This window comes from Tachypleus tridentatus, chromosome 13 (genome assembly GCF_004210375.1).
Source record: "Tachypleus tridentatus isolate NWPU-2018 chromosome 13, ASM421037v1, whole genome shotgun sequence".
NCBI classification, from domain to species: Eukaryota; Metazoa; Arthropoda; class Merostomata; order Xiphosura; family Limulidae; genus Tachypleus; species Tachypleus tridentatus.
In genome coordinates, this window is record NC_134837.1 from 127,032,571 (window position 1) to 127,053,375 (window position 20,805).

General features: G+C 30.8%; 1 protein-coding gene across 3 annotated transcripts in view; it reads left to right on the forward strand.

Moving 5' to 3' along the window:
* Nucleotides 1-4,632: 4,632 nt before the first annotated feature.
* LOC143240907 (uncharacterized) overlaps nucleotides 4,633-20,805 on the forward strand; it is a 41,747-nt gene continuing 25,574 nt past the window's right edge. For 2 of the 3 annotated variants that reach the window (XM_076484156.1, XM_076484154.1), the window contains exons 1-2: nucleotides 4,633-4,997; nucleotides 18,232-18,381. In XM_076484156.1, the coding sequence (XP_076340271.1) occupies nucleotides 4,905-4,997; nucleotides 18,232-18,381 (243 nt within the window). In that variant the 5' untranslated portion in view covers nucleotides 4,633-4,904. Of the gene's footprint in view, nucleotides 4,998-8,734; nucleotides 8,891-18,231; nucleotides 18,382-20,805 lie in introns of those variants that run through there. The other variant, XM_076484155.1, reaches the window with a different exon arrangement.

Sequence of the window (20,805 nt, forward strand, 5' to 3'; positions counted from 1 at the left end):
ATGTTCAAACTTTATCACCTTTATAGCCTTTGCCATGTTTTTACCCAATATAATGCAGGAGATATTAGTATTAGATGCTGAGAATGCTAATGCTTGAACACAAATGACTGAATTTCGTTACGTGTTTACCGATTAATGCTTCGTTTCAGTATATTCTTAAAACTTTTGACCAGCTAGTATTTAGGCTAATTTCATTTTGTTCACATTTTCCCTATTAAATGCTAAAAAGTTCTTTATTTTCCCTTTTTTTTTATTTTCATCTTTTGAAGCTCTACTCAAATACGTGGTTGAGTCTAACAACGCAAAATGCATATTTTTTCTTTATGTTCATTGGCCTTAAGATTTTGGCCAGCAGTGTATATCTGTGAACAATTGGAAATAACAAAGAGTAAACATATTTAATAAATTATGAAACAGAGATGCATTTCTTTGGAAAAATATGTGAAGACTTTTCATAATTTTTGTTTTATCTGAGATACATTTATTAAAGAAACATATCTGCTCGATCGCAACGAGATGCTGAACAAGATTTTCCTTCGTATTCAATATTTTAGGCCTGCAATAAATATGATTTGCTTTCTACGTTTTGATCCTTTAAAAGTAGCACTGGTTTGATAATAACCTGGTTAGGTGTACAGAATATAAGATGTCTGTCAGTTTTCAAATACCTAGAATTTTCTGATGTTTCTGTATAACTATGGCTTGAAATATTAGGCTCATTTAGTCTTTCTTTACTGTGACAAGGAAAGGGTTCAAAATATGTATTTACTATTACTACATGATCAGTCGCTTTTATCCGATGAATATTCCGAGTATATATTGGGTTTTCAATTAAATTAAACGTGGCTTTTTTCATTTTCTTAAATAACTGTTGGAAATTGTTGTTAACTGATGATAATGTTGCTTTACCTCTAAATCTATTACACCAGTTATTTAGATGTTTTAGACGTAATGAGGTTTTATATAACAGCCAGAAAGGAGATGTAGCTGTAACGATTGTTCTCCATTAAATTATTTGAAACTACTGTTTGATTTATTTCATCATGGTGGATATGATACTGGAAGTTGTACACGGCCTGTACAAGTATATACTTATTGTCATCATCACGACATGTAGATTAATTAAGTAAAAGGTTGAAACAAAACTCACGTTCAGTTTGCTTTCGTAAAGATAAACTAACTGCTTCATTTTTGGCTAAAACACCTGACTTCGTTTAATGCTTGAAAAGAAGGAAGAGGTCTAATTCTTAAAAAGTAAAAGTTGGGGCTTTGAAAGAAATGTATTGATATGAAATTATTCTTTGAAGATTTCTTTTCTGCGATTTTGAATTGAAATTGCTTGAGAAACCTTTATTATGGATGTTTTGTCGAACAGAAGTAACTGAAGTTGGGATAGGTTTTAATTCCATACTTTGGATACTTGTTTTGAAGTTTTGTAATTGACGTAAATTTGATAAAAGGGACGAAGAGGCGGTCTGCAGACAAAATAAATAATGTATAATTTTTTTCACTGAAATATCAAAAGATTTTGCCTGTACTTTTAATACTAGACAATTGAAAAATGGAAATATTTTACATTTTTCTTTGAAGCTTTCGGCCCGGCATGGCCAAGCATGTTAAGGCGTGCGACTCGTAATCTGAGGGTCGCACTAAACATGCTCGCCCTCTCAGCCATGGGGGCGTTATAATGTGATGGTCAATCCCACTATTCCTTGGTAAAAGAGTAGCCCAAGAGTTGGCGGTGGGTGGTGATGACTAGCTGACCTCCCTCTAGTCTTACACTGCTAAATTAGGGACGGCTAGCACAGATAGCCTATGAGTAGCTTTGTGCGAAATTCCAAAACAAACAAACAAAATATTTTCTCATATATTGGTTTGTTTCTTTGTTTTGGAATTTTGGACGCTGCATTAATTAAACAGAACCAGGAAGAATCTTTGACAGTGAACTGGTTTATCTAAATAACAGTAAATATAGATAAAAAGAAATGTGTTAGTGTTGCTATACAAACTACAATTCTCTGGACAACAAATTAAATGTTGAATCACTGTTAGGTTTTGACAAAAGAGGTAGTAATGCATTTTTCATGAATATTATTGAATGGCAATGGTAGAAACAGATTCAAGAAGATCGACAGTGATTGATATGTTAACATTACAGCTACTGTTTGCTGCCTCAAGCATTTATTAATCTTGAAATTTAGTTTTACATTTACTGCCCATATATTTTTCAGAGTTAAGAAGTACATATACATTTCCTGTATCCAACTTTATGTAATGTTTAAATATATGTATGTATAAACATAGAGAGACATGGAATTTTGTGTAGTGGTGTTTTTGTGCTTATAAGGTACCTGTTTTTCTACCCTTTAACACCATTTCTACCTTAAGTTCATACCAGGTAAAACATCTCCTTATCTACATAAAGAAGTGAAAAACCTTTTTCACAAAACACCTGAGTTGTAATTTTTTTTAAACTGGTCTCACAACTGTGACCTCTTACATCAGGGAGTTTGGGAGGTCATGTGAGCCATGGTTCCATAAACTAGTTCCAGAAGGCACATTAGTAGCAGTGAATAGTTACAAGTTGAGTTACTAAGAATGTGTTGCTAAAGAGTATGTTAGCAACAAGCTTCTCAAAGAGAAAAAACACACATTTTGTTCACAATTCATACATGTTGTAGCAATCTGGGAGAATGCTGAAAACCCAGCAACAGTAACATACAACCTCTACTAAACAGAGTATAATTGTAACATAGTAAATGGAGAATTAAAATAATTGCACATGAAACACAAGTCATATTATTTACATAATTGTAGAGAAAATTCAAATTAATAGCACAATTATATCTAGCTGGTACTCTCTTACAGGTAGCAATATCAGAAAAAATTCTTAAGTATTTCATTTGACTCAAAATTGAACTGGATGCCACACATTAATAGCATAAAAAAAGGATTTGGAAAGTAGCATGTTACCTTAGGAGCTTCACTGGTAACAAACAACCAGAAAACATTAAAATTTACAGAACATACATAAGATTACTTATAAAATATGCCTGAATAACATGGATAAATGCATCAACAAAGTACAGCAACTACAAATGAAAGCATATAGAGTCTCATGATCATCAAACTCAATTCCTACACCTCTATTCAAACATGTGAACTCTACTAGACAGACTCCTGAATAACTCTCTTCTTGCTTTACACTGCTAAATTAGGGATGGATTGACCTTGTGTAGCTTAGCAGGAAATAAAAACAAATAAGTATCTAATAATTTCACTTGTATACAGCTAGATTTAAATATCTACCAATGTTGCTTGTGTTTCCCTGGATCTAAGTTATTTAATAATGTTACTTCTACACTGCTCCACCAAAGTTATTTAACAATTTTACTTGTATACCACTTGTACAAAACTACACAGTGGTCTATTCCATAATAATTACACATGTTCCTTTATATTTAAGCAGTAATACAAGTGGAGTGAATGGAAGTTTAAAAATGTTTATTGATTTTCAATTATTGAAACCATTAGTATTAAAGAAATTTTGCAAAAAAGCAAAACCATATCTTAAAATGTGTGGACGGACATAGTGTGGAGTATTTAAGTTTTGTGTTGTTAAAAGAAAATTAATAAAATGTTAGAATTCTCAGAGAGAAATTTTACTTTTTGAGCTTAAACTACTTTTGTTAACATATACTAAGCTTTCATTATGATAAAATTTTAACAGCTTTTATTTTTTGGAATGAAAGATATTCAATGAACTGTATAAATAAAATTAAAATAATGTTGCTGCCATGATTACTTAAATATTAAGTAAATGTTTAATACAGGATCACAACAAACCATTGAGTCAATACATTATCTGTTTTAAAGCAAAGCTATCTGCTGCGTCTAATACAGGGAACTGAACAACAGAATTTGCACTTTAAGTTTGTGAACTAACACTGCCACATCTGGGGACAACAAACATAGTATCATACATAATTGTACAATGATAGTAATGCTAAAGAAATGTTTAATAGATATAACCACTAGAAAATATTGACAGAAAATTAATCATCTAAAAATAATTAAATGCTGGCAAAATATGAGAGATTTGAAGATGTCACTGTTGTAGACTTAATGTTTACTATCATCTTTACTGTTTTATTTATGGTCTAAACCTAATATAGATTTATCTTGCAAATAGCTTTGCCTTTACTTTTATCAAGAGAAAAGAATTAAACTTAATTGTTTCATAGTAAGATAAAGTTTTCCAAAATATATAGAAATAAACCTGAGTTAACTATGTTCAGAAAATGTTTATTGATTCACTTTGGTGATGTTTGATACTATCACTTTGTAAAGCTTATCCACCAAAGTCAGTAATAAATAAAAGTATCTTCTAGAGATTATTCATTTCTTGTAAAACAATTTTTTTTTTTACAATATTCAGTAAGTGTTCACATCATTTAGGAAGAAAGATGTCAACAAATAAGTTCTCTTAACAAAAACCTATAATTATATAAGATAACGTGTACACTCTTGCATAATTTTAAAAGGTAATTGTTTTTAAACATTTAATTATTTTCCCACTGTAAATTGTTTTGTTTTTGAATTTCGCACAAAGCTACTCGAGGGCTACCTGCGCCAGCTGTCCCTAATTTAAGACTAGAGGGAAGGTTGCTAGTCATCACCACCCATCGCCAACTCTTGAGCTACTCTTTTACCAACGTATAGTTGGATAGACCGTCACATTGTAACGTCTCCACGGCTGAAAGGTCAAGCATGTTTGGTAAAAGACTAACCTAGGGTTGGCAATAGGTAGTGTTAAGTCGTTGCTCTTCCGAGACCCTCAGATTACAAGTCGCATGCCTTAACCCACCTGGCCATCCCGGACCGCCAACTGTAAATAATATGATATGATGGTGGATTTGTTAATGTATCTTTGTATGTATGGGAGCTTTCTTAACCATAAACTATTGTTTTTACTGCAAAATACTCTTGTTTTACAGGTAAATATCAGCCATTCTCTTTGAAATTAAACATCTGTTTTCAATTTTCTAACTGAACTTCATACAACTTTTGAACCACTTACTTAATCAAATGAGATTCTGGTTCTTATTCCATAGTATCAACTATTATTTGTATCTTGATGAAATTATTGCAAATGTTAACAACAAAGACACCATATATAAATGTGTTTTGAATCCCATTGGAAAATAATGGTGATGTAAAGGTTTAAAATTATTTAAGTATGATTATTTACACACATTGAAAAACCTTCAGTAGTCTAATGTATTTGACTGTGGTGAAACAAGCTAAAAGAATTGGGATCCTTTTTTTTAGAGAAGTTTATAATTTGTAAATAAGAAGGCTATTTTAACCTTGATATAAGATCTTGACGTGGGCTACCATTGCATTTAACAGCTTATAAGGCTACCTGGCATACAACAACTACAGTAGTGGTTGGAATACTATTGATGCAATTAGTTTGTTATAACAACAGTTTTTATGATATGAAGTTTGTGAATGCTAACTTAGAAAAGGCATTCACTCCATAACAGCTGTTATACAAGTGTTCATTGTCTGTTCCCTAGTAGGACAGAGGTAAGTGTTTGAATTTACAACGCTAAAATCAGGGCTTTGATTCCCCTTGGTGGACACAGTAGATGACCCTGATGCTGCGTTGCTATAACAGAACAAACACATTCTGTCTAATGTGTACAGAATATTATCCACCATCCATTCACCATATTGTCTGGTTGAAATTATTTATGAATGAAATCATTAGATCATTAATGCATATAATAAACCTTTGAAGTCCAAAGTACATGTAGTTTTTATATTAATTAATGCATTCAGAGGGATTTTATGTTTCTAGCTTGTTACATTATATTCTTAAAGTATATTTGCAATTTTTCTTTATTTTGTTTCACACAACTATTTAAAAGTTGCTATATTTTATCAGAATATGTCACTTTTATGACTGAACCTTTTTATATTTATTATTCAGGTAAAATAATAACATTTAGTCAATCTACAATCTCCTAAAGGTGAAATAAAAATTATATCTGAGACAGCTCATATCCTTATGTTTTCATTATCAGCTTTGAGGGTTATTTTTAGGAGTCACAAGACAATGGAAAAATTCCATACATATAAAAATTTAGTAATGTGTTCCAAGGCCACTGTACAATGTTTTATCTGATTAGACAGGACTTAGTGTACAAACAGTGCTGGTATGTATGTTTTTTTATGGTTATAATCAGCTACGTTTTTTGAGTAGTTGTGATACATGCTTTATTACATAGTGGGGTTTAACTACATTGCTTTGGTGATTATATTGTGAATTTTATTTCCTGAAAAAAGGTAATTATAGCCTTTAGGTGTTGATGATCTTCCTTATCTGGTAAAACATAACTGGAGTAATCATGTTGTATATTTTGTTATTCAATGAGGTATGAGTTTAGTGCATCATGTAGTCATAGAATTTGATTTTGGACCTTTTGAGATGTAAATGCAATGTTTTGTTATCATGAAAATTGTAGTCAAAAAATAGTAATATCAAGACGTTTTCAAACATTTGTTAACTTTTCATAAGTCTATACAATCACTGTCTTCAAAAATCTTCACTCATGAAAAAATATAAAGGAACTCAACACTCACAGTTTTTATGCCCCTGTAAAAGTGTTTTATGTGCATAACATCAAGGTCATAAAAGCAAGAATTTGTTTATCCATTTTAATACTACTAAAATACTAGGGTATAAACATTTGATAATTTTTTTAGATTTTGTAATGTCATTAAAACTTTTAATTACTTTTCCATTATCTACAATTTTTACCCTCTTGTAAGTTACAAAAAAACAATGTGCTCATTACCTTTGAAGGATTTTCAAAATGACAGGGTTTATAATTTTGTTGTTTTCTGACAATAATTATATTTGCTCAGGCTGCAATCTAAGAAGTGATGCACTAAATTAATTTTGGGTCTCCTATATTGTGCTTATAAAGAACACTTAATTATGAGTTCTAATAAAAAATTGCCAGGTTTATCAGCAGCTTTACTTAAAACCTTGTAGCTTAATAATGGAAAATGTCACTACCACAGCAATTTCTTGGATATAAAATATGGCAATTCTCAATCAGGTCTTCAAAGAAATCTATGCAGTCTTGATGACATTCCATAAGCCCTAACATAATGTGATTGGGATTAACCTGTTGCCGCTTGCTCGTAATATCAGCAGCAGGTTATCACAGAGACTTATTGTTCTTACCATACATACACAGTAAATGCCACTGAAATAATGGGCTTTATGTAATTTCAGATTACTGTACCTATTTGAGCAGCTATTTTATACAGGGTGAAATTCTAATGTAGGGTTAAGAACATAAAAGAACAGACCAAAATGATCAGGTCTGATTGTAAGCACTTACCTGTAATAGCAGATTCATTGCTTCTCACTTTAACCCTCTGCCTCTAGAAATATTTCTTGAGATGTCTCTGAACCAAATAGTTTGGAAATAGCAGATATTTTATTTTTACCTAAAAACATTGGATGAATTTTTATTTCTTAAAAAGTTATAGAAGTTGCTGTTTAAGAGATGTTTTCTTGTAGGAAAGACAAATAGAAAGTTCACTTGCGTACGTTTCAGTATTAAATGATAAAGAGAATAAAACAAACAAACATGCAAATCAGGTACATATTGTAATGATGTAAGGAAAACACTAGGTAAAAAAATTAAGTAAAGAAAAAACAAAATATAGGAGTTTGAGAGTGTTTACAATAGGATAACTTATTGTTTAATTTTAAAAGTATAATAAAGAGAACAGACTACTAAAATTCATTATTGCACTGATAAATTGGAATAGCTGATGCAGCTCACTTACCATTTCAAACAATACAATAGTCCTCTTCCCCTAGATGGTTGGTGTTTAACCTTCCAGTCCTCTTTACTTCAAGATTTATATCTGTAATGCTAAATATTTAGTTCTTCAAAGTAGTGCATCTTTCTTCTTGATCATTTAGTAAAAGTGTGAACAAAGAAACAGGCTCATATCAAGAATTTCAACTTACATTCTTTGTCCAGTGAATAAGGTCACCTCATTACCTTTGTTCACTGACAGCAATGGTCATCAGACATTTTCAGTCATTATCATACTTGGTCAACCAGGAATATTTTAGTTGTAACCCAGTTAACCTGGATTCTATATACAATACTAAAACATACCTAGGAGTGTAAGAGAACAGAGGATAAAACAACTAAAATAAGGCACAGTTAATAAATTTCTGGACCTCATATTGCATTCAAGACATTGTAAAAATCAAGAAGTAAGATTGAGGCATAATTGTTGATGTTCCTAAGGTCTTCTAGACAATATATGTTAGTTAATCATAAGGAAAACAAGATTTTAGGTTGCATGCAGTGAAATGCTGAGTAAAGAAGAGTAAGAAGTGATCTTATGAAAGCTTATAAGATTATCTGGGAGAATTGATAGGATAAAAACTTCTAATTTCTTTGTGATTATTATTATATAGACAATAGGATGAGTGGATACATGTTCAATTACATGAGCATGACTTTGATGCCTTTGTAGAATGTTTTTAAATAGCTGTTACATAAATTACTATATGTACCTCATGAATACATTTTCCATATACAGGGTGGCCCATAAGTCCCTACCCATCCATATGTTATTATGTTATATTCAATTACACATGTATTATAAATTTTTGTTGTTTTTTTCAGAGATATATGGCTGATGTAAGCCCATTTACACTTGAAAATGTGTCATAAAACATGGTGTCGCATAATATTATGCAGCGAGAATGAGGGACAGCACACAGATATACTGGATACATAAGATGTATGGATGGGTAGGGACTTACAGGCCACCCTGTAGAGTGAGACAAATACTATCTATTTGTATTATATTTGATACCTTATGAAATGTTTTAATTGGAACTGTTTCTTTTAACCTACCATATGGTCCTTAGCCTAATTATTTTTGTATGCATGAACACTGCATGCAAAATCTTCTGGTAAATGACTATGTTAGATTGTGGTTTTCATTATACATGAGTCATGGTGCACTAATTGATAGTTCAGACATTTAACCAGTTTCATGTCAGTGGTTAACACACAAAATGTTGCTTTCCCTTGGATATTGTAAATGGAGAACTTGAATAGATTTACCTGTTTCAGCATGGGTCTGTTTGACTGCTCACATGACATCTTTGTCTTTACTCACTTACAATTTTGATACTAATGACTTTTAATGTAGTATACATATCTTTAAAACAAATGACAGACTTTCAGTGAATGTTATAAGTGTTTTACATTTAAAAAATTATTTTTAGTGAAGTGTTTTTAATAAAGTAAAAAACAATTTTTCTTTGAATATATTGAGTACTTTTGTCACTAATTTCTGTGGAAAGTGATTTACATCTTAAGACTAAAAATAACCTTCATCTAAAAATGTCAAATTTTATTTGCTCTGTCTTATATACAATTGTTTGTTTTTAGTAAAACTTTATATTTTATGTTATTTTCTTTATACAATGTTGGTCAATTTGACCTACCTCCTGACCACCAAAAATTAGAAAACAAGAAAAATTGTGATAATTGAAGGAAGTTGTCTACCTTCTAATATTATTATTGAATGCTCATGGAGAACTTGTTTACATGTAATACTTTTGTGGTGATTGTGTATAAAGATATCTACTTTGTTAGCCCTTTGACATCCTGTTGCTTAAGGTGTGCATGTCACAATGTTTTACAGAGTTATGTTTAAAGTTTAAATCAAAGACTTTATTGTCAATATACACAGATAAATTTGGTATAAAAACATAGTTTGTGAACACAATTTTAATATTGTATTTGTTTAAAGTTCTTATTGTTTAAAATAAATAATTATAAAATCCTAAATTTTTCCTGGTATTAGAAGTGTTACATTTGATCTCTAAGTTCTTCCTCTTCTCTAATTTATTGAACACCCCTCCAAGAAATAAGAAATGTCACATAGACTTCTAATTATAATATAGACAAAGTATACTTTTTATATCTCCCATTGTTATTTTCCTACAAACCACAAACTAGATAATCAGATCCACCTATCGCATTCCATCTTTCACAAATACCAATAATTCTCTTTAATGTTTCATACAATATTATTGATACCCATTAGAAAGCTAAAGTTTTAATCTATCTAATGATGAAGTTTGTTGTTTTCTTTTCACAGCACTATCTGTTTTGTCGTTTGAACTTGTAGAGCTGAACTGAATTTCTTTAAGGATATTATTATACAGTTAGAAAGCTAGAAAATTATGATAATTATAGGACAGTGTTTTCTGTGTGTTATTATTCTGTGTCCTTATTTGCATTAATTGTTGTATCAATGCCATTAATATGTAAAAAATATAACGTTTTATGACAAATAAAATAAAAAATGAAGAAAAGACCAAGGCATGTACTTTATTTCATGTTTTTAATGTTTTTTCTTTATTATTATAACAGTAAGTAAAATGTAAAAATAGAAACTTGTAAGATAAAGTAAAGAATACAAGAAATTCTTTTTAACAGAGTATGTTTGTGAGCAGCTCATGTATATATAACATATATTTATATAATTTGATATGTTAATGTTCATTGCATATCTGTTCAGGGATTTACAACTTGTGTGGTATAATTATTAGTTACACAACATTCAAGGTACAATAAACAATAAAATATAAGCATCTCTGTACTGTTACAAGCTATAAGGTATTTAAAATAAACAGTTCTAGTACCTTGTTACAACTTTATATCATTCTAGAATAAAAAAGGGTAATTTATATTTATTTCGTAATTTTATATGGTGGTAACAAGGTAAGTTTAAGTTCACCAACCCATGATATGTTATGGTAGATAAAACAAGAAAAACATTGCAAAGTTTTTCTGAAAAAAGTTACATATATTTAGAAAAATTTAGTGATTATGCAAATAAAGTTTCAAAAGTTTTAGGTAAAGAAAAGTATTTTTATTTCGACATGGAAATCACTTTACATTTGCACCATTAACCCACCATCTTACTCCTTATATTTATGGACAAAGTTTTAATGAAATTCCTCAACTGAAGATTTTAATTGTTTGTTTGCAAAATACTTGTTTACTGTATACCAAGTTTTTTGAAATCACATAAGGTACTATCATCGTTATGGTGCATATACATTCATAGTTACATGGTGGTTACAAGCTTATGTTAAATATACAAAACCAGTTATTGAAGTGTTAATTTCAGTGTCTGCTTTATAACTTCTGTATCATTATTCTTCTGTAAGCCTCTAAAATATGGCAACAAACTTTGATTATAAGAGATTTTATTTTAGTATTTCTACTTCTAATAAAACAGAAACAATACATTGAAAATTTCTGTTGTTGTGTCATGGCTTAAGGTGTATCTTTGTAGTTTTATTTATTTCTTATGAATTTCAATTGAGTTTTCTTAATTTTTACAGAATGTTTTTTTATTCATATACAGCTATCATCAGAATTACCATACCTTTGTGAATATTTAAAATAAATTGATTTCACAATTAAAGGAAGAGACCCAATAAGAATCCATTGTATTTATTAATGTCCACTAGGTGGCAGCTGTCTTGTTTCAGGTAAATCAAAAAAAATTATGTCAAATACTTAGTGAGCCTCTTTTTAAGTTAAATCTGGAAAAAAAATGTTGTGTACATATAATGTTCAAGAGACACACAAAAAGTGGTGACAAAAGAAAATTAAAAACTAATTCTGAGGGTAGTTTTAATGTAGTTGTTTTATTCAGTAAAACTTTTAATTCACTGTTTAATAACATTTCCTCCATGCAAGAATGTGTCTCTGTATATATATATGTAATCCATGATTAAACATTAAAACAAAAGTAAAATGATAAACTTTAAAACAGTAGGTCTTAATGAACTAAAAGTTTGTATTTCTGTTAAATCTGAAACTAGAAGTTATTATGAACCTGTTTACATTAGGTAATCTGACTTACCCTGTTAACACATTTATAGTTTTATATTTGCTTCAAGAACAGCACTGCTATTGACAATTTCAAAAATATGTGTAATTTTTCTAAATACATTTGAAGGGTGACCTTTTGAAAGTGCTCGGGTTAGAGGGTTTTTATCACTTTATATAGTTTTAAGCATTTATATTACTGTTCTATATATTGATATATAGAAAATTATATATTTTATAAATTGATATATAGGAAGTTACTGTGTAGAGGAATTTGGTCAGAGGGTAAGTGTATAAAACCCAAGAGACTATGGGAGAAGTCCTACTGGTCAAGAAGCATCCAGTGAAGGAAAATCATGTGCACTTGACCAAAGGATTCCTGAAAGAGATAAAACCTCTCACACAGAGAGAGAAGAAGGTAAGGCCTTCCTGACTTCCCATTCTACTGGGGGTAGTAAAGAACTTCTCCAACTTTATGAGAAACCCAACTCAAGCAGCTTCTTGAAGGAGTTTGTTTGTTTGCCTTGAAGTTAAGCAAAAAGCTACACAGTTGTCTACCTGTACTTTGCCCGCCAGTTATTAAAACCCAGTTTCTAGTGTTATAAGTTTGCAAACATGCAGCTGTGGCACTGGGGAACTCTTGAAGAAATAAATAAATGTGGGTTGCTGACTTGGCCCAAAAAGTTAGTAGTAGCAGCCAGTTGACCATGTAATTGTGAGTCTGAAGGCTAAGTTAGTGAAAATGGCATGCAAAAGATCGTACTTCTTGACAAAATATGAACTGAGCTGAAGAAAGACCAAATGGCAGTGCCCAGAACTGTAAGACAGTACTATTGTGCATGAACCAAAGAAAAGGATGACACAATGGGGCAACTGAGATGTGAAGATAGGTGGCCAACAAGCTGAACTTGGTCATTCAAAGTTCTGAGGAAAAAACTCACTAAAATGAGAGGTAGAATTCCATGGTGAAGTGAGGTGTCTCCAGATAGGTATATAATCAAAACAGATCTTTGATGAGTTTCCAATATTCCATATTTTTGGATAAAACAAATAAATGAGAGTAAAATCCCTGTTGAGTGGGCATAGAGGATCTTGAACAAACTCAACAAAACAAATGGATGAGATACAATCCTGAGGAGGAAGGAAAGAGATCTGGGAAGTCATGAAGGGTAGTCAAAAAGACACATAAGTAAACATACTAAAAGAAAGTATTCAATACTAACAAATGAACATAACATAGAACTTTTAGTATTTACAAAGTAAATAAAAATAGTAAATCTAGAAATATACAAAATTTTGATGTAAAATATAAAACAAAAAATAAGGTGCAAAATCAATAAAGGAAAGCCAGAGATAAAAGACCCTTCAGTATGAAATATAGAAGTCCATCCAAATAACCTATAACTCAAAGGACATAAAATCAAATCAATTTCAAAACCATGGGAGAAAAAGGCACCCAGTTAATAATAACAGTTTTCACTTAAATCTATTCCCAAATTAGATGTGACTAGTAGTAAGAAATAATAATTGATCTTTAAATGTAAATTTAAACACAGGTAACCTAGATGGTGTAACAGGTTTACCATTATACATTTATTTTAATAACTTGTGTTTATTATAGTACAGTGTTTTTATGCATGTGAAATTATTCATTGTTCACTAAAATATTCTTGTTGTAGCAGTCATCAAGTCCTTTTTCACTCAACTTTTGTCAGTCATCTGTGTTGACAAATGCAGGCTAAATGAGTCCTTTAAATTGGGCTTCTATATTCAAGGATTCCAGCTCAGTCATGAATGTCTGTTCTTTTCCCATGTCTTTTATTATTATTACATGCAATTTTCAGCTGTACTACACTGGTCTCATGTGACTGTTTAAGAGCTTGTCAGTCATCAAAAACACTTTGAAGTAGAGTTAAAACAGTACTTGAACACTGATTTTACGAGCCTCTATGGTTCTTTTGTGGTGATTGCCATTAAAAATCTGAGTCACTGTCACACTACTTATAATTTTGTCACCCTGGCATTTCAATCAGACCTTGATATTAACACTTTTCTCTGTCTTTATTATATGTTTTATAGGGGCCTTTTACAAGGATTACTTGACATGTATTCTCAAGATGGCTGGTATGGGTATTGAAAATTTAATTAAAATATAGTACAGAACAATGTTTTGACCTTCTCAGGCCATTTTCAGGTTAACAAAGAGAGTTTGCAACTACACTAGAAATATTATTCTGTACTTTATTTTAACAAAAGTGTTAATACCTATACCAGCTGTCTTGAGAATACATTTTTACTTCAAGTGGGTTTCTCATCATCATAAATTATATTATATGACCCTTAGATTATCTGTAATTAGAAAGCCTAATGTTACTTGATCACTGAATCAATTCTTAAATAATTTTACAACAAGTACTACATTCTGTAAGAATCATTTTACTATAGATAAAACTTTTATTGACATGGAAATAATGCTAGCAGCAAATCTTGTCAATAAAACCACAGTGTTCTCAGGGATGCATTAAACAGATGTCATATTTGACATGTCTAGTTAGTAAAGCTTAACAAATCAGTATTTCATTATGTGTGTGACAGGTTCTTGTCCATAAATTGTGGTGACATATATGTCGACATTAATTGTTATTTTTCATTTCCATGCAAATGGTATCAACTTTGAATTTCAAAATGGATGCCCTGAACATTAATAGAAAATCTGGCAGTAATTATATTGTGAATCAGTATGCAATTTGGATAATTTTTAGATATTGTTGCCAAGAATCTAGCCAGAAAAATATCAAACCTAGAATTTGCCACATCAGCAAGAAATTATAAAATTTTGTTTGATATAAAAATGAGTTGTTTTCCAGTTAATATTGCATTGCAATTTTTCAAAATTTACAGTAAAGTAGTTATGGATGTAATCAGTTTGGTTGTGCCTGAATGTGGATTAGGTTGTAGTGAACATTTATTCTATGATAAGTATTAGATAATGATTAGCCAAAATGTATTCAGTTTTATTCTCAGATGAATTTTATAAAAGTTTCATAAATAATACAGCCTTGTTTACAGAACTTGTAGACACCTTGAGCTCTTTTGTTTTCTGTTTTCAACCCTTATTTGCTTAACTTTGTTCTGCTGGCTTTTATTAGAGAACTGGAATCATCCTTTCAGGCATGTTATTTTCCTTTGATTAATACAGTTTTTTTTTAAATGTAAAGCTGGTTCAGACACACAAATAATTATTTCATAATGTTGAGAAAATCAGAACCTGTAATCATGGACATTCTAAATTAAATATTTCAAACCAGTTTTTGAAGTTAAAGTTAACAATAACCATTTCTTTGTTTAGAATTAAGCACAAAGCTACACATTGGGCTATTTTTGTTCTGCCCACCACGGGTATCAAAACCCAGTTTTTAGCAGTGTGAGTTCACAGACATACTGCAGTGCCACTGGGGTGCATTAGCAGTAGTAAATTGTATCTGAATTTGAATACACACACTTTAGGTTTTCAAGAGAATAAAATTATTGCAATCCACATTTACAATGCCTGCATATAGAGTAACTTATCAACTATAGCCCTAACTGCTGGTTCAAACAAAGATATTGCCATTACTTCTGAGCAGCCTGTGTCTTTTGCCAAGCCACCTGTGACAGGATGAGACTGTAATGCTTGGTGTGTGAACATATTGTGCATAAACAGTATAACAATAGATAAACCACATCCAGCATTTCTCCTGGTGTTAAAAATGGTTCTTATAATATAAACACCAAACCAAGCTATTATTTCCACCTGAAAAGATAATTACAGGAATTTTAAAACCAAAACACTCGTCTCAACTCGAGGCTTTCTTATGTAGATAAGTTTGTTTCAAAATGCATTTGAAAATGAAAAATAATTACCATAGTTTGGTGACAATTGGAAAAGCATATGCTCTGAATAAAAGGAAGGATATTCTGTTATCAGATGACACACACACAAGCTGATCTACAAATACGTAATTATATACAATATTTTATTGTTCACCCACAATATTAGTTTATAATAAGGTTAACAGAATTTTTGGAAGCAACTGGTACATTATAATAGTTACAAAAAATAGCAGTATTATTTTCAAACTTTTTCAGTTTAATTTATATAACTTTGCATGTGGTCCAATATGTTAATTCACTAAGATTGTATATATAAGTTCATTAATTTGACTTTACTACTGCATTTCATTTACACATATATATGTAATTAAGTTACAAAATGCATCACAATACAAATAAATGAATTAGTGGGGAATCTCACTTATTTTATACTATATTACTATGGGAAATCAAACAGTGAACAGATAGCCCATTCTATGTCTTTGTGCTAAAAGAAACATTTATTATATATATAAAAAGTAACTTAAAGTATTGTTACATCATCATCATGATTACATACATGATTTAAAACTCTGTCTGTAAGAAGAATAATAAGCTTTGGATATTAAAATTGTAACAGATAGAAGATATGGAAGCAGGCATAAATGTGACTAGAGAGTTGTATGATTGAATGGACTCATACAGTGTACCAGTTCCACCTGAGGATATTGGTGGATATTCAGTAAGGTTGATTATTATTTGTCTTATAAACCTCAATGTGTACTTTTATAAACGCTGTATTAGCACATTAGTTAAGTTGATGCATTTCTTTTAAGCTCAGTATGCAATTTGATAAGACTCCATACTGATACATTCAGTTAAATACTGATTAACCTTAACCTCAGTATTTATTTTTATGAAGTTTCATGTCAGTATCTTAATGAAATTGTTACAATTTTCCACTGGGATATGAATAAATTAGTAAAAGACTGTTAGATCTATATCTAAAGAAAATCTGCACTTTGAAGTCTCATGTTTATGGAGGTGTTAGAATATTATCTTTCATTTATAACAGAAATACTGTATTGTTTCTTATGAAAAAAAATTGTGTGATATTGGTTTTGATTATCATCAAGCATTAACTGTGATCTAGTTTTTGAAAATAAAGTTTTAATTTCTATACATTTGACTTAAAGGTTCTGTGTTGAACGAAGCAGTTCCATCAGAGAAGTAGGAGCCTAATACATGAGTCTCTCACATTAATATGCATACCACCACTTCTGAATTCTGACAAAGCTTTGCTTGAGTATTCTTGACTGAAAAGAAAAAGGATAACTTGTATAATTTACGTTTGCTTTGTCTTCAAACTGACTGTGATCTCTTGACATCTGAAATTGTACATAATAATTGAAACTGCATTTTTTAATATATGCCTTTAAGAAAACAAAGTGAAAGAAAAGGAGAAAATTTTATGTTGATAACCTTAAAACGTTTTTGTCCCAGTGAAGAGAGCATTCATGTGAGAATAGAAATAAGGTTAGAAAGAGCAATGCTGAATATGTTAAACAAACCTTAACCATTCATCCAGCCAAAAAGAAGTATGTCACTTGAGCCAGATGGAAGAAAACCTATATCAAAGATAACAGCAAAAGCTAGGAAATGTTGAGAGATTGTCATGAAAAAGTTACAAGAAGGATAGGCCTAGGGCTCAATCACTCTTGAGACTTAGTACAAAAAATGCTACAAGACAAATATAAAAAGTTTCAAATAAAAAGATTAGGAGGTAGAAATGAGATCACCAATAAAGTAAGGGAACAAATTAGGAATGAATAACATTTCAGTACTTGGTGGTTCTTGACATGGTGCAATCTAAAAAAGTTGGCATGGTCATTGTTCTGCTTATTCTTTGTGTTTTACTGTAAACTTTAATCCAACTATAGATATGAGTTGGGTTTTATTAGTGACTAATTCTATTTAAACGTCAAAAAAATTCAAAGGAAAAAATTAGGAAGTAGGAATGGAGCACAAAAAGTAAGGAAACAAGGCATAACTTTTAAAATAATTGCTTTTAACACTTTTCTTATGGAAATTAAATAATCATTAATTATTAAATCACTAAGGTAGTTAAATAATAACTCTTAAACTAAACAATCTTGTATATCCAACGTATTTACTTGATTTTTAATGCCGTGTCCTGTAACAGAAGACTGCCTCATTGGAGCAATAATTATTTTACAATGTAAGAATACTCAATCTGTATGGTAAGTAAAAAGGAACAACCAAAAATAAAAGAAAGAAAGCATAATTAAAAACTATATGTTATCCTTTAGAGTAAGATTTGTTATTTCAGGATTGATGTGTGTTTGTAATCTAACTTAGGATGTTGTTCATGTTTTTTTTATAGGCTTCAGGTGGTTTGCTCTGTCACTTGCAGAAAACTATCAAACATGAATCATCAGAAAGACAGACATGTATAACAAATTTCAACACATCACTTGTTAAGGATATTGATGAACTTAAGCAAGAGGTGAAAGAGTTAAAAAGAGATGTTGAGGTAAGAAGGGTCAGGCATTGTTACAAAGTTGTGCATGTTCTACACAGTATGGTTAGTGGTGCACCATAAGCGACAGTCAATTCCTATTACTTAGTTGTAGCCCAAAGGTTAAAAATGAATGCTGTTGACTAGCTGCTTTCCCTCTAGTCTTTCAATTTAAACATTAGAGAAAGTTAGTGCAGATAATTGTTTTGTAGCTTTGCATGGATATCTGAAATAAAAAACCAGGAGAAATAAATTTGTACAGATGTTTTTTACTTACTAAGACAAGTCAAAAAGTAAATATTACATGTACAGAAAGTCTTTTCAATTCTCTTTGTATTATCTTGTGTGAAGGTAAACATCAAAAATATTCTCGAGATTTGTCAGTTCTATTTGCTTGATAAACAGAAAGTACTAAAACAATATACATAGTTAAACAGATATCAAGCACAAACATTCATCTTTCCATCACAGTAAGTGACAATGAGAACAAAATATCAGTTCCCTAGTCTTATCTTTCTCACTTTTAAATATGAAAAATGAAAATGCGCCAACAGTATGAATTCATTTTACAATCTCAAATATGCTCAGTAAGATCTTTGAACATCAGAGGTGCTATCCTAGTAACCCTTCCCTGAACCCTTTCCAATAATTCAATGTCCTTTCTGAGGTAAGGAGCCCAAAATTGAACACTACTCCAAATGTGGCCAAACAAATGAACATTAAAATTACATTATAACCTCTTTCAAACTTTCACTCACTCTTTTTGTAGATGCAGTCTGTAATCCTATTTGCCCTGCCACTGATTAGCAACAGCATATTGTGATGTTAAGTAATTGATTAGCCAGAACACAAAGAAGATAGAAGATTTTGTGAGAATGCAGACAAAAACAAATACTTTTTTTAGCTAAAGGTGAACAAATGAATGATTAGGTGATGGTATACTGTTTGGTTGTAGGACTATTGTGTTGTGATTTATTTGCTTGAATGAGTGTTGTTCCACTAGTTGTTGTTTTTTCTAGGGTTTCAGTGTTTTAGGCTGATTCCCTTCATCAGGCAGTAAAGAATATGTTGCAGTATAATATATATGAATAATATATATACATACTGTATTTTATATTGTGTCATATTAACCTATCAATAATTATTAACATATCACTTAACAGTTCGTGTGTAATCTAACCAGAAAACCTAATTATCATAGTTTTTTCAGTGTGTGCTATTTAAGGTACTTTCCAAACAGTTCACAACTATTTACAGCTGTTCCAGTTTTGATGTATGTGTTAAAAGTTTTAACATCTAACTTCAAGTTGCTTCATCAAATACATTTAATATTTTGTACTGCTGCCTTGTATAAGATGAAATATGGAATATAAAAAAAAACTGGAGAATAGAACATTGGAAAATATCCAGAACAATAAGTTTTTATTAATCAGTAATGAATCACCAACCAATAACTATAAAAATTGTTGGACGTTTTACTTGATTATCTTGCCCATAAAGCTAAATATTTAAGTGAAACAACGAACCATTGAGTGTGATAAAAGCTGATATTGAGTCCTTGTATAATGAAAGTGTTAAGCTATGGGAAAAGCAAAGATTTATGCACATGGTAGAACATAACATTATTTATAGGACTAAAGAATGTATTAAAGACAAGGTTATAAGAGGTGACCAAACTTCTTGACATAAATGGGGTTGTCAGCACATTAAAAGGCTGTGATAATCCAAGTTTTTTTTTGTATTTCTTTAGCTCAGAGTTGGGGCCCGGCATAACCAACTGTGTTAAGGCATTCGACTCGTAATCTGAGGGTCACAGGTTCGAATCCTGGTTGCACCAAACATGCTACTATTCGTTGGTAAAAGAGTAGCCCAAGAGTTGGCAGTGGGTGGTGATGACTGGCTGCCTTCCTTCATGTCTTACACTGTTAAATTAGGGACGGCTAGCACATATAGTCCTTGAATAGCTTTGTGTGAAATTCTAAACAAACAAACAAAGCTCAGAGTTGGACTCAAGATTTCTCATGTATTGGAAAAGTGCTCTAATGTCAGGTTTTTATGTATGTGGGCCAGATTATTTACAGTAGGCAATAACTTTCAACAGTAAACAAACAGCACGAACTCTACTTGTTTTAAAATAATGTATTAAAACAAGTCAAACATGTATACAAATGTTCAGTATACTCGTGTATTGCAGTTGTATTCAGTGCTTGAAATAATTGTCCCTTTTTAATCATAACTCCACACAAGCTGGTTTATTTACTTTAGAACATAGTTTAACAAGATACATTATTATTGTCAGAAGTTTTCATGATTAATAGAATGACAGATTTTCAACAGAAGACAATTTTATCCTAACTCCATGTACACATATTCATAAAAATCTTGAATCACACCTGTGGAAAATGTATTTTATTTGTCAATAACCTTGTGTGTATATAA